Genomic DNA, 16862 nt, shown 5'->3' with positions numbered 1-16862 from the left:
AACTCGGTTTGATTGATCAGAAGGGAGCAACAGCACAATTTCACGTGATCTCAGAAGCGTGACATCACGGGAGGTGCAGGCTGCTGACATAACGACGGAACGGTTGTGGCCGGAGACGAGCGAATCACGGGAAGCGCTAAGCGGCTTTTGTCTGCCCACCCGAGTCGACATCGTCTGATATTCCCACCTTTGAAGACCGAGATACAGCTGTGAGCCATTCGCTCTTCGTTCAGCAACAATGATTCCTCAGCGCAGTGCCCTTCGCCTTGCCCAGCGTTCCGCTCCGGTTCGCTCTGCCCTTCAGCGCCGTTTCAACAGCGCGCAGTCCAAGATCCCGTCCTGGGCTGTCGACAACGAGTTCAACCGCGAGAGAGCCGCTGTTAAGCACCACGCCGCCTCGACTAGCAGTATGTTTTACTTTTCCTGAGCCTCTACAAGCCTATTCCGAGCTTGCGATTGAAAAATTCGGATGATGCTAACCCATTGGAACTCTAGGTCTTTGGCTCAAGCTCTCCATCTTGTATGTCATGCAACCGATACCCCCTCTCCAAATTGGATGCAGTCGTACTCATATTACTTCAGTGCCGTTATCCCCACTTTGATTGGCGGTGGCTGGAACGCTTACAGCCAGTGGAACGAGCACTGGGAGCACTGGGAGCACATGCCCCCGCTCGAGGAGCGCACTGAGTACCCCTACCAGAACATCCGCTCCAAGAACTTCCCCTGGGGGGATGGTGACAAGGTCAGTTTATGAAATGTCTTCGAAGATATGTGCATATTAGATTGCTAACTAATTCGGTACTGCAGACCATCTTGTAAGTTCCGTTCCTATCAGCTACGCGCTGTCGGACCGAACCGAGCTCCTTCGCCGTATTTCTATGGTCAATTACTAACTCTGCGCAGCTGGAACAGCAGCGTCAACTACCACAACAAGGACAAGGCTACCTAGATAGCACCGTGTGGAACTAGGACTATACCGATTCCCGAAAACGAAGGACATGTACATTTATCCAGAAAAAGAGGGAGCGTCCAAGAAATAAAGTCCCGAGCCAGTCGAGTGGTCGCCCATCACTATACTTCTTTGAGTTTCCTTTGTATGCTATAAACTCATTTGCTGTTTGGAATGCACATTTTATACAAGCACCTGGTTATTTCCATACCGCCAAGACCTCGTCCTCGAGAAGTCTTGAGTACGTCTATAAAATTATCCATGAAACCCACTTTGCAGATACTGTGAGTTGGATTCAATAATGCAGGGAGTCTTATGTAGAAAATGGGATACGCCTGAACGTTTCGGGGTTGACCGAAGACCAATCCTCTACGAATGCACCCAGATGCGATCTTCACGTAGGTAACGATGTAAATATGGAAGATGACGAAGGCTTCATGCGTACTGAGGTTGGTGCCTGCGCGTTGCTCGTATAACTGTTCAGGTGACGCCATGCGCAAGAGGAAAAATCGGGCGCCCCGGGTCGGTGGAGGAAGGCCGAGCGGGATTGTCGGCCAGCCCAAGCTCCGATACGCTACCTTGACGGCAATGTTCCATGGCAGGGAAATGTATAAATACGACGAACGTGAACTTGAACTTGGAACATATATAGATACCTTCAAAACTTTTATATTACCGTCAATTATCAAATCTACATCCCGAATCAAACCACGTTGTGGTTTTGGTTATTCCCTGCACCCGCCATACCTACTAGTACATCGTCTATACCTCCGTCAATGGCGCCCCGTCCAGACGTCTTGATCATCGGCGCCGGCCCGTCTGGTCTTGTCACAGCCTTGTGGTTAGTTAAGCAAGGCATATCCATCCGTATTATCGATAAAGCAGAGGCCGATGTAACTACCTCTCGGGCGTTGGCCATCCAGGCACGAACCCTGGAACTATATCGCCAGCTCGAAATCGCGGAAGATGTCGTCTCAAACGGGCACAAGATTGCAGCCACAAACGTCTGGTCTGAGGGCACTCACCGGGGCCGGATACCCATTGGCGATATCGGTACTGGGTTGACGCCATATCCCTTCATCCACATTTTCTCTCAGGACCAGCACGAAAAACTCTTGGAAGAACGACTCAACTCGCTCGGTGTCCAAGTCGAACGACACCGAGAGCTTATAGACTTCACGGAAAACGAATCATCGATCACTGCTCGGTTGAAGACCACGGATCCTAATGCTAATGGGGGTGACAATGTTGAAACCTGCGAAGCAACCTTTATTGTTGGCTGTGACGGAGCCCGTTCGGCTGTTCGCCATATCTCCGGAGTTCAATACGACGGCGCAACGTACTCACATATCTTCTTTGTCGCTGATTTCGAGGGAAGCGGGCCATCACTGAATGGTGAAGCACATGTTACCTTCAACCAGTCTGAGTTTATGCTGCTGTTTCCATATGATGACAGCAGCCGAGGCCGCATTTCTGGGGCCATTGATGATGAAACTGCGGAGAAAGGCACCGATATCACCTTCGATGATGTTGCTCCAAGGATGGAAGAAACGCTGAAGCTGAAAATCGACAAGCTGAACTGGTTTTCGATTTATCGAAGCCATCACCGTCTAGCATCTGCCTTCCGCAAAGGCAGGGCGTTCTTGGTTGGCGACGCGGCACATATTCACAGTCCTGTCGGGGGACAGGGAATGAATACCGGTATTGGAGATGCAATCAACCTGGCATGGAAGCTGGCAGCGGTCATCAAAGGACAAGCCGGTTTATCGTTACTCGACAGCTATGAGACAGAACGTCGCGCGTTTGCGAACCAACTAGTCAACACAACTGACAGCGGTTTCAATGCCGTTATTTCGCAGAGCTACTTCGCGCGGACCCTGCGAACATACGTCCTGCCTTATGTTGCACCATTGCTTGCCAAAATTGACTATGTCAGACACAATGTGTTCCGGAAGGTTTCTCAGATCATGCTAGATTATAGACAGAGTATGCTGTCAGCCGGTGTTGCAGGCTATGTCCACGGCGGAGATCGTATGCCGTGGGCCCGTGTAGGAGACCTTGACAACTTTGAGAGCCTGAAATCAATTACCTGGCAAGTCCATGTTTATGGAGAGCCCAAGCTGGAATTGACACAATGGTGCCAGGACAAGAATATCCCTTTACATGCTTTCCCCTGGGACGGGCAGTATCAAACAGCCGGGCTGCAAGCTGATGCAGCGTACCTGATCCGCCCGGACACTTATGTGGCAGTTGCAGAGCCGTCGGGATCGTCTCAGAGATTTGACCAGTACTTCGAAGACATCGAACTGCAATGGCTTTAAACGTTGCTCCTTGTTTTTTAATGTTTCCCCTTTGATACTTTATCTTTCTCCACTCTTCGACCGGCGGCTTAGCTAGGCGTTCAGCTCCAAATAATTACCCAAGGACGACCCTGTTTTGATTCCACATTGTGGCTCGCCGTATAGATCTTGTTGCGTGAGAACAATGTAGCTTAATTTACAAGAACTTAAGAAGCCAGTGATGGGCGATCTCCAGGGGCTGTCCAGCCCCAGTCTTGGCGGGCTGTGCGTCCCGGAAATCTGACTGACTCCAAGGCCATTAATTGCGACAAGACACCGATTTCACAACGCTGGCGTCCATTCAGCCTAATGTGACCAGCCAGGCTTGTTATCGGGCTCGCTTTTACTGTTGCAAGTTCAAATGCATCTGTCAGATGTATGCAGGTCCGTCATCCATGGACTTTCATTCCTGATCTCTGTTGTCATCCGGGATCTTTCGCGTTACCCCAAGCTCCGTCGTCGCCTGCTTCAACTCTTCCTGGCCATCTTCGTCATTTGGAGCACAGCAGATGTCTTTCTGGTGCACCGGCACTTTAATGAAGAGCAAACCCACCTAGATTACAAACCCTTGCGTCGACAGCGGATATTCATCGCTAGTGCTCTCTGGAATAACGAACGGTCACTACCAGGTCATTGGGGCGATGTAATTGTCGACCTAGCCAATGTCTTCGGATCGGATAATTTATTCGTTAGTGTACATGAGACTGGAAGCAGTGATGGTACAAAGGACGCTCTGCACAACTTCGATAAGAAGCTGGAATCGGCGAATATAGGACGAAGCATTGCTTTCGCTGACCAGCCTCCTGACGACAAAGCATTGTTGGATCTGAACCCGGCTGATCCGAGGCGCATCTCTTATATTGCTGGACTGCGAAATAAGTCTCTTCGGCCGTTATTTCAGCTCCGAGATGATGGGATATTTTTTGATCGAATTTTGTTTCTGAGTGATGTCTTCTTTACCGTGAGTAGTGCTCGCCTTTTGGGGTTACTTCATTCCAGCTAACGTGTACGCAAATCTAGAAAACAGACGTCATCTCCCTTTTGAATACGAATTACGGGACATATACTGCGGCTTGCTCTTTCGATATAACGAAACCTTCGACCAAGTCCGACGCACTTGCTCTACGAGACGTGGATGGGTATGAACAAGTCATGCAAAAGTGGCCCTTCTTTCGTGCAGCCGAGTCAAGAGACCCCATGAAATACATGCTGCCAGTTCCCGTTAGAAGCTGCTGGGGTGGAATGGGTAAGCAGGCCGAAATTATTGTAGAAAAATCTCGACGGAAGTAGTGCTAACGCCTGACGCTTTAGTATTCATGGGCACGGAGGCAATCTATTCCTCCCGGCCAATTCAGTTTCGAGGGATACCTGGTGGTCTCGCAGATAAGAATGCCGTGGCTTCCGAAGGTTGCCTAATTCATGCGGATAACCCGTTCTCCAAACGAAGGGGCGTTTACTTGAACCCCTTTGTTCGGGTAGGACATAGTGCGGCAGAACACCCGGCGGGTCGCTCTACTGGACACTGGCTCTCTACTTGGCAGATATTCGAATCCATATGGGAGAATCGTTTTCGCCGCTTTATCCATCCTCCGTTCCTAGAAGGGTGGTCCGTACAAAGCCGCCTTTCTGCTTGGATGGCTGAGGATGAGAATAATAGTGAACGCGGCGATTACTGCCTCGCTGATCAAACGCAAGCTATGGTATCTTGATATACGCAAGATGGCGATTGGCAGGTGCGAGAGCGATTTGAAGATCGGAAAATGGCCACTGATCTCTTATACCTCACACTGCTGGTCAATCATTGCGTATTGCAGTGCGAAACAGCTAGCTCCGGAATCCCCCTGCTGGAGTACATGCTCTGAAAAGGCCGAAGTGACTGGCCTAGTGGGCTGGGCAAACTCCGTGTCGGAATAAATGGCCTGGGGATGTTCTGGTAGGTTAGAACATCTGCCTTGTCAAGTCTCCGGGTGATCTAGAATCACGAAACGATAAGTGCTCGGCTTAGAGAGTTAGCCAGCGGGATGATATTAGCCGACTAGCCCACTCAATTGTATAATTCTGTGAAGCATATTCTGCATGATGCACTGTGAATGATTTGAATAGATAATTTACTTGATTAAACCTCTTGGTAAATTACTCCGTACGTAGTACTACATTGTATGCCTGGATCTATGCGATTGGGGCCTGAGGCACCAAGCTCCGATTCCGCACCCGCCCTCATACTTCTCCGAATGACCCCGCCAAAAAAAATCCCAGTGACGCAGACTATTCCAGATCTCGTCTCTGCTTCCAATTCTCCCCAAATATTCACAATGGCCTCTTCTCTCACAACGACCGACCTCCAGGGGTCCCTGCCCCTCATTGCCCGTGGCAAAGTCCGCGACCTGTACGAAGTAGACGACAAGACCCTCCTCTTCGTCGCAACCGATCGTATCTCCGCGTACGATGTGATCATGGAAAATGTACAACCCCTCCAGACCCGTTCTCCTGCCTAACAACGCCATTTTCAAAGTTTCACCTACTAACAATATCCAGGGAATCCCCGAAAAGGGCATTCTCCTCACCCTCTGCACGCAAAAATGGTTCCAAATCCTCCAGGAAGCCAACCCTACCCTCCGGACACACTTCATTACTCTCGACCTCCCCGCGCAAATCCCCGCCTCGTTGCGCCCCGTACTTCAGAACCGTGCGATGCAAGTCCGCAAGCTGAGAATCCTACCCATCGAGGCTATCGTGCGTGGCTACATCACCGGGTCCGCATGGAACGAGTACAAGAAGTCCGGAACCGTGCATGGGATTCCAGTGCGGGAAGGTTTGAAGGAGAGCGAGGCGTTCCCTGATGGCCCTATTTACACTCCTAGCACGAAGGCCGAGCAGGGGGAGCATGATGAGAATATTCATCCTGATAAAGGTATCTTATCTCTGTCTATCTATCTACATTTACGTCCTCGAACCCGATTCGTTGCAATTGCAATCTGATTTGGATAGATGGCTAATTGGTTTCTGTGTCATTGTACAGCTGTTGAGATTGTTGGTGAACCATATGCTTCAACTATCGCTGAGCTCGCCGTGAAGCTCTATAAGACCGCACACACCTATGCGCTTACGCGGGGCGTGATCATCGCGGACACGAAGTTCGAGTTTGGCGTTGACGAGGAGACGAATGAGGTTGTTCTAGCGGATGAAGTGCTTACGCCAGACTCGTCGCGCTTCTGGCCCAAGGACTCGTATGAGGTCGGACGTGGCCAGCAGAGCTTTGATAAGCAGTTTTTGAGAGATTGGTTGGTTAAAGAGGGATTGAAGGGTAAACCGGGAGTTAGGATGAGCGATGAGATTGCACATAAGACGAGCGAGAAGTATAGGGAAGCTTGGGAGCGAATCACTGGGGGCAATTAGATTGTAGGGGACGGTAGGTTGCGCTACCGAAGTGCTGTAATATGTGTTGTTTAGGATGGAACATCAATTCCAAGATATATATGTACTGTACAATTTCCAAGAATTTGCTCTCGGTTTAATCCCATTCATCACGTAGCCCTTTCAGGCCCTTCCCTTTGTTCTCTTGACTTCCCTGTTTCGCAGATTTAGTATCGTTGTGTTGCGGGACCCAGTTGGTTCGAACCCCTTCATCAACAGGTAAAGCAGCCGTCCCGCAAATTCGCCGTTCTTCTTCGATCTCCGGCTCACTCATCCCGTTTGTGGCCCAGATCCTATGGATACGTAAATCGTAAGGCCCCTCTACTCGGTCCGTCAAACCAATTCCAACACTCTTCACCCTCTGACGGATGATAGACGTCTGAGGTTCCATAACAAGCCCATGGTTCGTTCGGACAAATGAGTTGAACGGCAGGAGAATGGTTTCCCATCCAGTCGAGCCAGATGTCGTGACCGACGATACAGAAGGCATGATTGTAGAGGACGGGGGAATGTCGGAGAGGGAAGGTGGGATACCGCCGGGGTACTTTTCTTCAGCGATTTCAGGCGACTCCGCTGCTTCGGGTGATTCTTGTGGAGAAAGGTAGTCATCGGATGAAGTAGATGAGGCGCGCATGTGGTGATGGCGTGTGTATAATCGGTGCTGATGGATGTCGGTTTCGACGATAGTGTCGGTCTGGATGTTGACGGTGTACCTTCGACCGTCCGATTTGACCCGTAAAGCTAGGTAGGTATAAGGATCGAGGTCCCAATGTAGTCGTCCAAACAGCCAGAGGCCTCGGTCTTGGTTGCGGAAGGCGGCGTATCCTAATGAGAAACTCGTTATTTTCTGATCCGATTTTCTAAATACACAGGGCATGTACCTGTTCTTTCTACCCTCCAGTTGTTAGGGAGCTTCGTGGAAATACTTCCATGAAATCTTGCGTGGGCAGGCGTGTTTGTAGAGGAATCGGCGGGGATATAGTCGAGGCTTGCAGTACTGAACCCTCCCACGGCACGGTCTGCCATCGTCTTGCAGCCCGCAACAGCTGCTTCATCTTCGAAGTCTAGAAGGGAATATGGCTTTGTTGGCGTGTGGAGGGCCTCGGTGTTCCAGGCTAGCTCAGCACATTGCAGTTAGTTTCTCCAGTTGAGAGGCGATTTCGGAGGCGCAGGGGACGCACCAATCCTTGACAATCTACCAATTTCCTCCGCGCTTCTTTTGAGAAACCCGGGGGGCTTGGCTGCTAAGCACCTTGCTGTTGGAAACATGTCGAATCCCGGAATTGGGGTCGATCTGGAGGCTATGAAGCAGTTCTTGCCTTCAGGAACTGAGAAGAGAGGATCTCGACACTCGGGATGCCTGAGGCCGGATGACGTCGGCAGGCCTCACCGCCATCGGCAGTATGTTGCTTATCAGATGCGTGCTTGCTTTCTGGCTGGCCGGATTTCTAAATCCAGACCAAATGATGGAGATTGAAACAGCACAAGAGGGTGGAATGAGCACTGGGCTGTTCACTGCCGCATAATTTTGATTTACTTGAGTATATATGAAGCTGTATATTCTGTACGAGCACAGTGCTCTCGAACGCTCACCCATACCCTACAACAAACTGAAGCCCAACACTCAGCTAGATGATACATAATGATCGCCCTTTTCTGTTTGTGACCACCACTGATTCCGAATTCTTCTGAGTTGCTCGCGCTTTCCAAGATGCGGTTTAAAGGCGCCTTCCTTTCCTTGTCCAGACTAGGGGGATATTCTTCATTGCGCTATCTCGCCCGTTGATTCCCTAACTGGCTCGTTGTCCATTCTAGTATAGCATATAGCTGTCATTCACTTGCTCAATACAATATTTTAATCATCATTATCATGTGCTCGGACGATGATCCTATACCGCCCGAATATAGGCCCCAATATCCGTGGCCATCCCAAGCTACGCCGCCGCCTCAAACTATGATATCAATTCCTCAGAGGCCCACGGCTCCTTTCCATAGCCATCCACCTCCTCCATACTATAGTACAAACTATCTTCAAGCACCTGTTGCGGCCCCTCTGTATTGGTCCTCCTATGCCACCTCTTCTCACCCACAGATCCCATCGTCTAACCGTCTCTCACAAGGAGCCCAGCACCCCAATATACTCGAGGGAAATGTGCTCTCCGACATAAGTACACAGTATGATTACAACACTACCTGTGTCTTCGTCAAGAAGTGAGTCTTAATTGAAGAAAATTAGCCGCCTAGTGCTATATTAAAATAGGCCAGTTTGCCACATGATGTCGACAATGAAACGATTAAAGACGTTTTTAAAGACATTGGCAGTTTCACTGTGAGTATTGGACGCACAAGAAGGGGATTGACTATTGCCTATGTTCAATTTTTCGTAAGAATACCATGTATCGCTTTGCTTTGAAAGCATCAGGTATACATTAACTAAACTCACAATAGACTAGCGAGCACGCTCAGCAAGCTCTTATGAAGAATCGGCAAGTTGTTCTCAAAGGGCTCGCTATCGAGGTTCAGCCTTACCAAGAGCGCCCAAAAAGAGGACGGTCAAGCGGAACGGGGTCAGGCGTTGCGACATGATATCTATATCGGTTTTAATGGAGCTGTTCTGAGAGATATATGGTATTAGAAGCATGGTGGGGATAAGTGTTCGGGATTTTATTTTTGGCGCACCTGTTTTTGGTGTTCTGTTTGAAGCCTAATCCTTCCTACAGAGTTTCTATCCAGCATGTAAACTGGGTTGGAAACTTTCCGTTGCATTGTTGAAGTTGGAACGGCCGAGGTGGCATTTGCTCTTCTATCTTTGGTCTGCGTTTGAAAAAGACATCTACTATTTAGATGGGCAGCTCTTGTATAAGGGCCGGTTCAGGGGTGTTCAAAGCTAATGGATTGTACGTGTTCAATGGCATAGCATGTCGTTAGTGAAAGAGAAAATAAAAACAAAAATGCAAATCATATGTGAGCCCTGTAGACAACCAGTTCAGAGTAAACGCCGATTCTATATGTACGACTCGAATGGAGCCATCCAAACAGTGTATGAAAACCAAAATGCAAAAAGGTAGCCGCACAGCATAGGAAGGATTAATAATAGAATAAAATGGACAACCGCCATGCGAATAGCCTGATTGAAACATGCGCGTAGACATGAATAAGCAAAACATGAGCTCAAATATGCATGGTATCATGAAGGATAAACGGGATATCGTGGAACCCGAGAGGGAGAAAAATGAAGAAAATAACCAACTCAACGCAGCATATATATGCGATCCAAACAAATGAGACGGAAATGAAAGGGTTCAATCCAAGAAGAATGGTATAGGAGCTGGAGACAAAAGGATGGTGGAAAGAGATATATTTAAGCCCTGACACGCCTGGCGTCGAAAAGCTTTAGGCTCACAGCGGTGTCATTCACACCGAGGATTGGGGCAGCGTCCTCGAGAAGCTCCCAGGGCCGTACTGGATAGGGCCCAATAATACGACCGCGGTGTTGAATTCGAAGACGGTCCGCGACAGAGTTTGTGCTCTCAGATGATCCTGGGACGGATCCTGTCGAAGCAGCCACTTGTTGTGATTGGTTCGAGGGTCCGGCCGAAGCGTTCCCGGACGGGGTGGGAGTGGGAGTAGAGCCGCCAGCAGCAGGAGACGAAATAGAGGCAGGAAGTTGGGAGTTGTGTGTTGTCGTGTCCGCCATGGGACCTAGAAGGTATAAGAATCGATGGTCGTTCTGGAATTGGAGGAAGGGGGGGCATTTCTCCTTGAGGAAGCGCCCGCACTGCAGGCGCGCTTCATCCGGGAATGAATCGATGAGAGATGCTGCAACGTCTAAAGCATGGGTCTGCAACAAGATTCCGGGACACGGTCGGAAGTTTTTAGGTTGTACAGTGTGGGGGAAGTAGTTGGCGGTTGGAAAGAGGTGGATGATGTTATCTGGCAACCGTGCTAATGAAATGCAAAATATTGACACAAGCAAGCGGGTTTGCTCCTGCAGGCTACCAGCTTTATGCCCATGAGACGCGGGCGCATTGAAAGCAGTCCGATGAAGTACTGTCATCCTAAGCAAGGCAGAGAACCAGAACGCGAGCGATCGCTCGAAGTTGAACCTGGCCATGACCACTGGACCTGAGCTCGACACGTTTCTATTCTCAGCGAAGCTGTTCGTATTTGTCTGCATTATGATGAGCTTTTGGAGGAGAAGATCCAGTCTCTCCACAAGAAGAGGGGTCACTGATGGAACCCCAGCCTCGGGAATGTTATGAGCCAGTTTCTCTATGATTGTAAGGTATAGTTTTGCGCTGTCAATCGCGTCTGTACTGGCCGCTCCATCGGATGATATCAGATCATCGGCGGGTTCGTCAAACATTGCAACGGAAAAGAAGCCGCTTTCCGCTCGTTCGCGAATCTAAAAAATGTTAGTAAGAGCGGAACCTAGAGAAATAATCGCTGCTGTAACATACTTGTCGGGCTGCATCTTGATTCATTAGGTTGACCAGACCCACCCAATGGGATTTCTTTGATCGAGAATCCGCTACTGCAGCCTTGAACATCACATCGACGATATTGTTCTTCACCTCGTCACCAGGATTCGCGTGAAACAAAAGCTGGAGCTTCAATTGGCAGAATGGAAGAGAAAAGTCGTTGTTCATGAGAATGACTTGCTCAGCTTGTGCGCTGGGATCTACATCTATATAAGAATTAGTTGATGGAACATCCAAGTTTTCAACCGGGGCGACAAACCATCTTGGGAGTCGAAGCGCAGGAGAAGGTCAACGGCCTTCCCTAGAACAGTCGTGAATGACGAGTTGCCTGTTAATTCGCGCATACAATATTCTGCCACGCTACTCGAATTTTGAGTAAGTAAAGAGCGTAGTAATTTTGCCGTGCATGCCTGAAGGTCAGGACGCCTTGTCCCCAAAGTAGCATCTTCAAGGGAATCAAATAGCGGGATTGCGTCGTTGATTATGCTCAAAGTCTCATCAGAGTATTTGACAAGAAACTCTTGCTGAGCTAGATGAAAGCGATATGTGACCTATTAACAGACATCAGTGGCGAGTAATTTCAGAAGGGACAGCACTAAGCATACCAGGTCTGTATTGGGTTCGCTTTGTGGGATAAGAAGTTCAAGGACATCCAAGCGCAAGCTAGACATATTAGGGATTGCTGGTACTGCATTCTCAGGAGCTGAAAGTTTATTGACCAAGAGTACGAAGCTGTGAATCGTGACGCACCCAACTCCGATGAGGGGGGCAAGTATTCGAGACATTGTAGGCCGAGATGAAGACTTCAAAAGTCCACAAACGTACCGTACTAACATGATATCGAAATATTTGGGACTGAACGGTCGTAAATATGCAAGATATCTGCAAGCATCCTTCGCGGACAATTTCGTGGTTCCACTGCCAAATGTCAAGATCTTGGTGAGTGAATGAAAAACAGAACCCAAGGTGGACTCGTCTATTCCGTTTCCACAAGACAACAGCTGGTCTAATTTTTCCTGGAACGAGGCATCGGTATCGCTGAAAGTCGTCGGGATATGATCTGAGAGTGGCGATGGTGCTGCTAGCGCCGATTTGCTCTCAATTCGAGCGAGGTCCTGGCGGAGAAGAGAAACAGTACCGGACTCTTCAGGAATCCGCAGTCCAAGCTCAATTAATGAGAAGGTGAAATCCAGATTTAGCGTCCCGAATCTCTTGAGACGTGCATAAGCGCCGACCAGTCCCCTGAACAAATCTGATGTCGCTCCAATGATAGACAATGCATCAAAGTGATAATTAACAGTATCAGATGCAGATGCAAGAACCGTGTTGTCATCACACTCGGTGGCTTGTTTAATCACATCAGCAAGGATAGATAGGTCTCCGAAGCCTTCCAATATTTCTCGAACGCAATAGAATTCTTCTGGTATCAAGGCCGAGACTTTGGAATCAATCGAGAAGGGACGTCCGGCAATTTTTCTGTATCATTTAGCGCGGGTGCAGTGTGTAAAATCAAACATTTCTTACCTGGTCGTATCCCTAAGATGCTTAGCCACTCCTTGCCTAATCCATATGCTGACCTCGGACTTGACAGCCCAGGTTAGATTGGGCTGTGGCAGCTCGGTAAATACTTTATTACTATCTTTGACTTGGAAGATATTCGGCAAACGTTGGCTTATCGCCAATTTCAAGTCCTGGATAGTGGAACTTTCTTCCGTCACCGACATGCCAGTACGAGCCAAAAGTGTGTATCGGAGGTTACGGACATGTTCTGGCAAGCGTCCCAGGGGAAGTTGAGTAAGGAGAAGGGTATCACCGGCCAAAACCTAATAAATAAATAAGCGCTGTTTTGACTTCCAGGTTGCGGGTGAGAACACAAACCTCATTATTATCACCACCGGCGTTCCTCGCAACACCTTTAGCCATGAGCCATTGTAGATATCTGCTGATAGAGAAGGTCTGCGACCTGACCAACTCAGATATAACGTGGTAGATATTATCCATATCCAACTGACTCGTATCTTGTACGTTGCTCACGAACAAAATTATATAGGTGTCAATGTCAATACCAGACATTTTCCACTTCCGCAGGAGCCGAGCTGCGGTATATACACGGCGAAGACCAGAACGAAATCGGGTCGCCGACCACTCGAGAAGCTTAGCGACTAGGGTAACCCTATCTTCAAGAGCATTCAGACAGGCTGTCGATGTAGATGATATGTCATGCGACGATCGTATTGAATCAAATAACTGAACAACGCGTTGCTGGGCAGATTGCTCTGTGGATTCCGGTCGAGATTTCGGTAACTGTACTCGAGTATTACGTTCCGCCAGGGTCTCAAATATCGTCTTGTCTGCGGTCTCCTTCATCTTCAAGCAAGAGAGGATAAGGTTTCGGTGCGTCTCCCATAAATTTGGAAGTATTACCGACGAAGTATGTTCAAGCACCAGCTTTCTTATGTAACTCGAAAGCCGGTCAGCAAGCGGTTGCAACAATATCGGCCGCCGCAGCTCCGTTATCTGCCTCTTGTTAACCATATCCTGTTGCTAGTTTTCACAGTCTCCGCCTACCTGACGTAGTTTTTCAAGAAGAACCTCCGCCAATCGCCGCCCGCGTTTTCTGTACCGTAAGAGGCTATCCCAATAAATACCTAGCATAAGAAGCCAAACAGGTATCATATTGAGTGGCGATGCCTCTAAAGAGGCTAGAAACCAAGTGAAATACTGATCGTGGTCAAGTAAACGCTCAAAGAAGAGACGTGCAGTTAGACTGGCTCTGCTTGACGTTAGTAACGCACAAGAAAATGCCAGACTTCATAGACGTACGCGTATGTCATTTTCGATTTCCAACCTGTCGACCCACAGGCTCCTACTACCCCCTCAAGAAACTGCTGTACACCACTCGTCCACTCGCGAACCCATTTTGCTTCCAAGCCTATTGCTAATGAGCCGCTTGTGCCCTTTCTCTTGAAGGCGCGAATCTCATTGGCGCCAACGCACTTCGCAAGCCATACTGCCCGGCTGACAGGGATCAACTTGCTTAGGCACTGGTCAAGAAGTGCCTTGCCCCGAATACCATGGGGGATCGTTCGACTTAATCTGCGTAAAGGAACAGATGGATTGGCAAGATCACGAAGCCAAGCCTCTCGTTTATTATCTGTTAGAGTAACGCGAGGAGGCGGCTTGAAGGTTGATGGCGCATTAACCGTATTGTGATTCTGTCTTTTCTCCAGCGCGGCCATAAAAACCGACGAAAGCATCTGCAAGCCGGAGCGGTGCTTCAGTTGCGCATAGAGTGACGGACGTGCGGTGTTGGACTCGGTCTGGGAAACCTGGGTGCGATCGTAATATCCTTGTTTCACCGTCTGATCGTTCAAGGCATCTTCCGGATGATCTCCAGTCCATGGTGCAAAATCGGCAATTCCTGAAAGGGTTGGAAGGTTGTGTTAGTTGGCGCCGTAGTGAGGCTCCGACAAGCTGGGGATACTCACTATCTCCTTTGAGAGCAGGTGCAATAGATGGTATTTGAACGCGGAAAGGTGTCGTTTGTACTTCTTTGCTGGTTGGGGATTCTGATATTTTTGTCGCATTATTTCCATACTGCTCTGGTGGCGCGCCCTTCCAAGGTAGAGGCGGAAATGGAGGAGGCGACGCTGGCTTTTTACCTTCGGGCGTCAAGCCAGCATCATCCTCCATGACCTCTCCACCGTTGGTTGCCTCCGATACCATAGCCTGGAAAGACCATACCGGACGACCACGCCAAGAGAGCGAGGAAGGCTTCGCATTCGCTATTCCTGGAGTCACCCTTGAATCTCCGCCAGTCGCAGGCGCAGGACTCGCATCTTTTGCGGACGATCCCGCGGATACGTCCAACCTCAATCGCTTCGCCGGGGGCTCCCTCTCCTGCGCATCATTTATACTCGATGTCAGATCGATAACTGCCGGCTGCCCGGTATGTGGCGGAAGGACGGGCGTGGATTGTTGCGTTTCAGACCGGAAATCAGATAGACTCGGAGCCTGAGAGGCGTCCACACGTCCTGAGCCATTATCGAGCTTGCGCAGGGGGTGGCCCCAGGATTGGACGCCGGCAGAAGAGTGAGGTATCATGTCAATCTCATGGTGTATTCAAGCGGCGGGAAATTGATCATTAGGGCAACTCGCTCGGAGGATAGGTTTGCGGTAGATAAGAATATATATACTGAGAGAGAGGAAAGTGAAACTGCTCGAGTATGTATCAGTCAGTAACAATAGGTGTTCATGTTTCCCGCGCAAGCTGTGGATCGATAATAATCGAGGCCGATTTGCTGAGGTCGACTTGGGAAGCGGTAAATAACAACCGCGGAACAGGGAGTGGTTGACTGACGGGAAACAGCAGTGAAGGAGTCCCACAGTGAAAGCGACTTGGATGAAGCACGAAGGGGTTTGGAGGGAGAAAAGAAGCAATCCGGGAGGATGACAGGAAAGGGCCGAAGACGGAGGCCGAGATACTATCGAGAATCTCCAGATAACGTAAGGCCGAGAGAGGAGACAGAGACCATCCTCCAGCTGAGGAGGCGATCTGACCATCCGTCGGAACTGGGAAGGTCGGTAAGGTCGGGTAAAGATAACCGTAATTTGACGTATTCTGGCTTATTTCCGGTGTGATGGCGAGAAAGTGGTGTAATAATACATGTCATGATACATCGACCCATGCTCCAGGTCCAAAGAACTTTAGTATAGTTCTTGAACGAAACTGGGACAGATCATGAGGTGACAGCTGGAATCATTTGTCTGACTCCAATTTTTAGGTGGTTTACATAATAAAATCAAATGGACTCATTCTTGCAGCTTTCCATTCGACTGGATGCACCTACACCGTACAGTTGGCAACTCGCAGGCCAGAGCGATCAAACAGGCCCAAACATGCTCAAAAAAAAGGATTCGTACCTACACCTGCGCGCCATGCATTAGCACGGAACATTATCTCCTTGGGCAATCTGCTGTCCCACCATGGCTTCCCTGTATTATTTATTTCCGCAGGAGGATATCCAAATCCCTCGATCAAAGTAAGCTTGACACGGAACTGTCGGATTCCCGGTAATCCCTTCGTTTGGCTTGGCATCAGATAGAGCAACTTGGACGGAAATCTACCCGCTGGTTGCGAGCTTTGGCATTCCGGTTACAACATCCGTGGGATCAGACAATCGCAAGCTAAGGGAGGTGGCCCGGGTGCTCCCCGATGCCTGGTGGGAGAGAGATCATTTTCTTGGACTGCCTGTTTCAAAGCGAGGGGACGTGGAATGGCCAGCCAGGTACGGAGGAGAATTGGATAGATCGCGATGTTGCAACAACAAAGAATCCCTTACGTACTTTTGCCGAAAGTGCCAATCAGCCGATGTTTCTCGTCCTGTGCTCCAACAACACTCCATCATGAAGCCGCATCCGACTATCCCCACTATTAATGTGCTCTCGGATTGTTGGCCGAAGGAGGTACAAAGCCAGTATCATGCCACACCTGCCACACCGTACGATTCTTGGAAGGGCGACTTCGACCTCAATTTTCTATCAACTATACTGTACGGAGTACGGCAGATATTGGGTTATTATTTAGCCGGACACAGTCACCCGTAACAACAACAATAATAAGCCTATAGACAAACTTTGTCTTCCAAATGAGAGTCAGGAAGGGGCGCCGTACCTCAA

At 49.2% G+C, this 16862-nt stretch overlaps 6 protein-coding genes across 6 annotated transcripts; 4 read left to right on the top strand and 2 right to left on the bottom strand.

Moving 5' to 3' along the window:
• Nucleotides 1-238: 238 nt before the first annotated feature.
• Nucleotides 239-3270, top strand: ASPVEDRAFT_51798 (cytochrome c oxidase subunit VIa; the record flags this gene model as incomplete). The annotated part of the gene is made up of 6 exons (XM_040814531.1): nt 239-407; nt 496-520; nt 583-742; nt 904-957; nt 1229-1233; nt 1704-3270. 6 exons carry the CDS (start codon nt 239-241, stop codon nt 3268-3270), a joined length of 1980 nt encoding a protein of 659 aa, XP_040666422.1.
• A 379-nt stretch (nt 3271-3649) lies between these two features.
• Nucleotides 3650-4997, top strand: ASPVEDRAFT_128383 (glycosyltransferase family 69 protein; the record flags this gene model as incomplete). Its single annotated transcript, XM_040806539.1, has 3 exons — nt 3650-4249; nt 4309-4534; nt 4600-4997. The coding sequence occupies 3 exons, from the start codon at nt 3650-3652 to the stop codon at nt 4995-4997; spliced, it is 1224 nt and encodes a 407-aa protein (XP_040666421.1).
• Nucleotides 4998-5548: 551 nt separating this feature from the next.
• ASPVEDRAFT_40204 (phosphoribosylaminoimidazolesuccinocarboxamide synthase) lies at nt 5549-7059 on the top strand. The gene is made up of 3 exons (XM_040812083.1): nt 5549-5750; nt 5824-6199; nt 6308-7059. Exons 1-3 carry the CDS (start codon nt 5601-5603, stop codon nt 6682-6684), a joined length of 903 nt encoding a protein of 300 aa, XP_040666420.1. The 5' UTR covers nt 5549-5600; the 3' UTR covers nt 6685-7059.
• ASPVEDRAFT_82215 (CIA30 family protein) lies at nt 6800-7971 on the bottom strand (the record flags this gene model as incomplete). Its single annotated transcript, XM_040817161.1, has 3 exons — nt 6800-7527; nt 7584-7817; nt 7884-7971. The coding sequence occupies 3 exons, from the start codon at nt 7969-7971 to the stop codon at nt 6800-6802; spliced, it is 1050 nt and encodes a 349-aa protein (XP_040666419.1).
• A 601-nt stretch (nt 7972-8572) lies between these two features.
• Nucleotides 8573-9377, top strand: ASPVEDRAFT_70861 (RNA recognition motif domain-containing protein; the record flags this gene model as incomplete). Its single annotated transcript, XM_040816092.1, has 3 exons — nt 8573-8913; nt 8968-9031; nt 9151-9377. 3 exons carry the CDS (start codon nt 8573-8575, stop codon nt 9286-9288), a joined length of 543 nt encoding a protein of 180 aa, XP_040666418.1. The 3' UTR covers nt 9289-9377.
• A 601-nt stretch (nt 9378-9978) lies between these two features.
• Nucleotides 9979-15287, bottom strand: ASPVEDRAFT_885031 (mediator of RNA polymerase II transcription subunit 12; the record flags this gene model as incomplete). Its single annotated transcript, XM_040818335.1, has 9 exons — nt 9979-11107; nt 11163-11389; nt 11443-11734; nt 11789-12659; nt 12708-13006; nt 13062-13700; nt 13752-13956; nt 14007-14604; nt 14672-15287. The coding sequence occupies 9 exons, from the start codon at nt 15285-15287 to the stop codon at nt 10064-10066; spliced, it is 4791 nt and encodes a 1596-aa protein (XP_040666417.1). The 3' UTR covers nt 9979-10063.
• Nucleotides 15288-16862: the final 1575 nt, after the last annotated feature.

The sequence above is a fragment of the Aspergillus versicolor genome (genome assembly GCF_001890125.1).
Source record: "Aspergillus versicolor CBS 583.65 unplaced genomic scaffold ASPVEscaffold_3, whole genome shotgun sequence".
Lineage (NCBI taxonomy): Eukaryota > Fungi > Ascomycota > Eurotiomycetes > Eurotiales > Aspergillaceae > Aspergillus > Aspergillus versicolor.
The sequence above is the reverse complement of the archived record's forward strand: the minus strand, read 5'-3'. Positions and strand labels throughout refer to the sequence as shown.

Coding starts and splice junctions, on each gene's coding strand:
- ASPVEDRAFT_40204 (XM_040812083.1), top strand. CDS start 5,601: ATGGCCTCTTCTCTCACAACGACCGACCTCCAGGGGTCCCTGCCCCTC. Junction 5,751..5,823: donor ACGATGTGATCATGGAAAAT/GTACAACCCCTC, acceptor AACAATATCCAG/GGAATCCCCGAAAAGGGCAT. Junction 6,200..6,307: donor GAATATTCATCCTGATAAAG/GTATCTTATCTC, acceptor GTCATTGTACAG/CTGTTGAGATTGTTGGTGAA.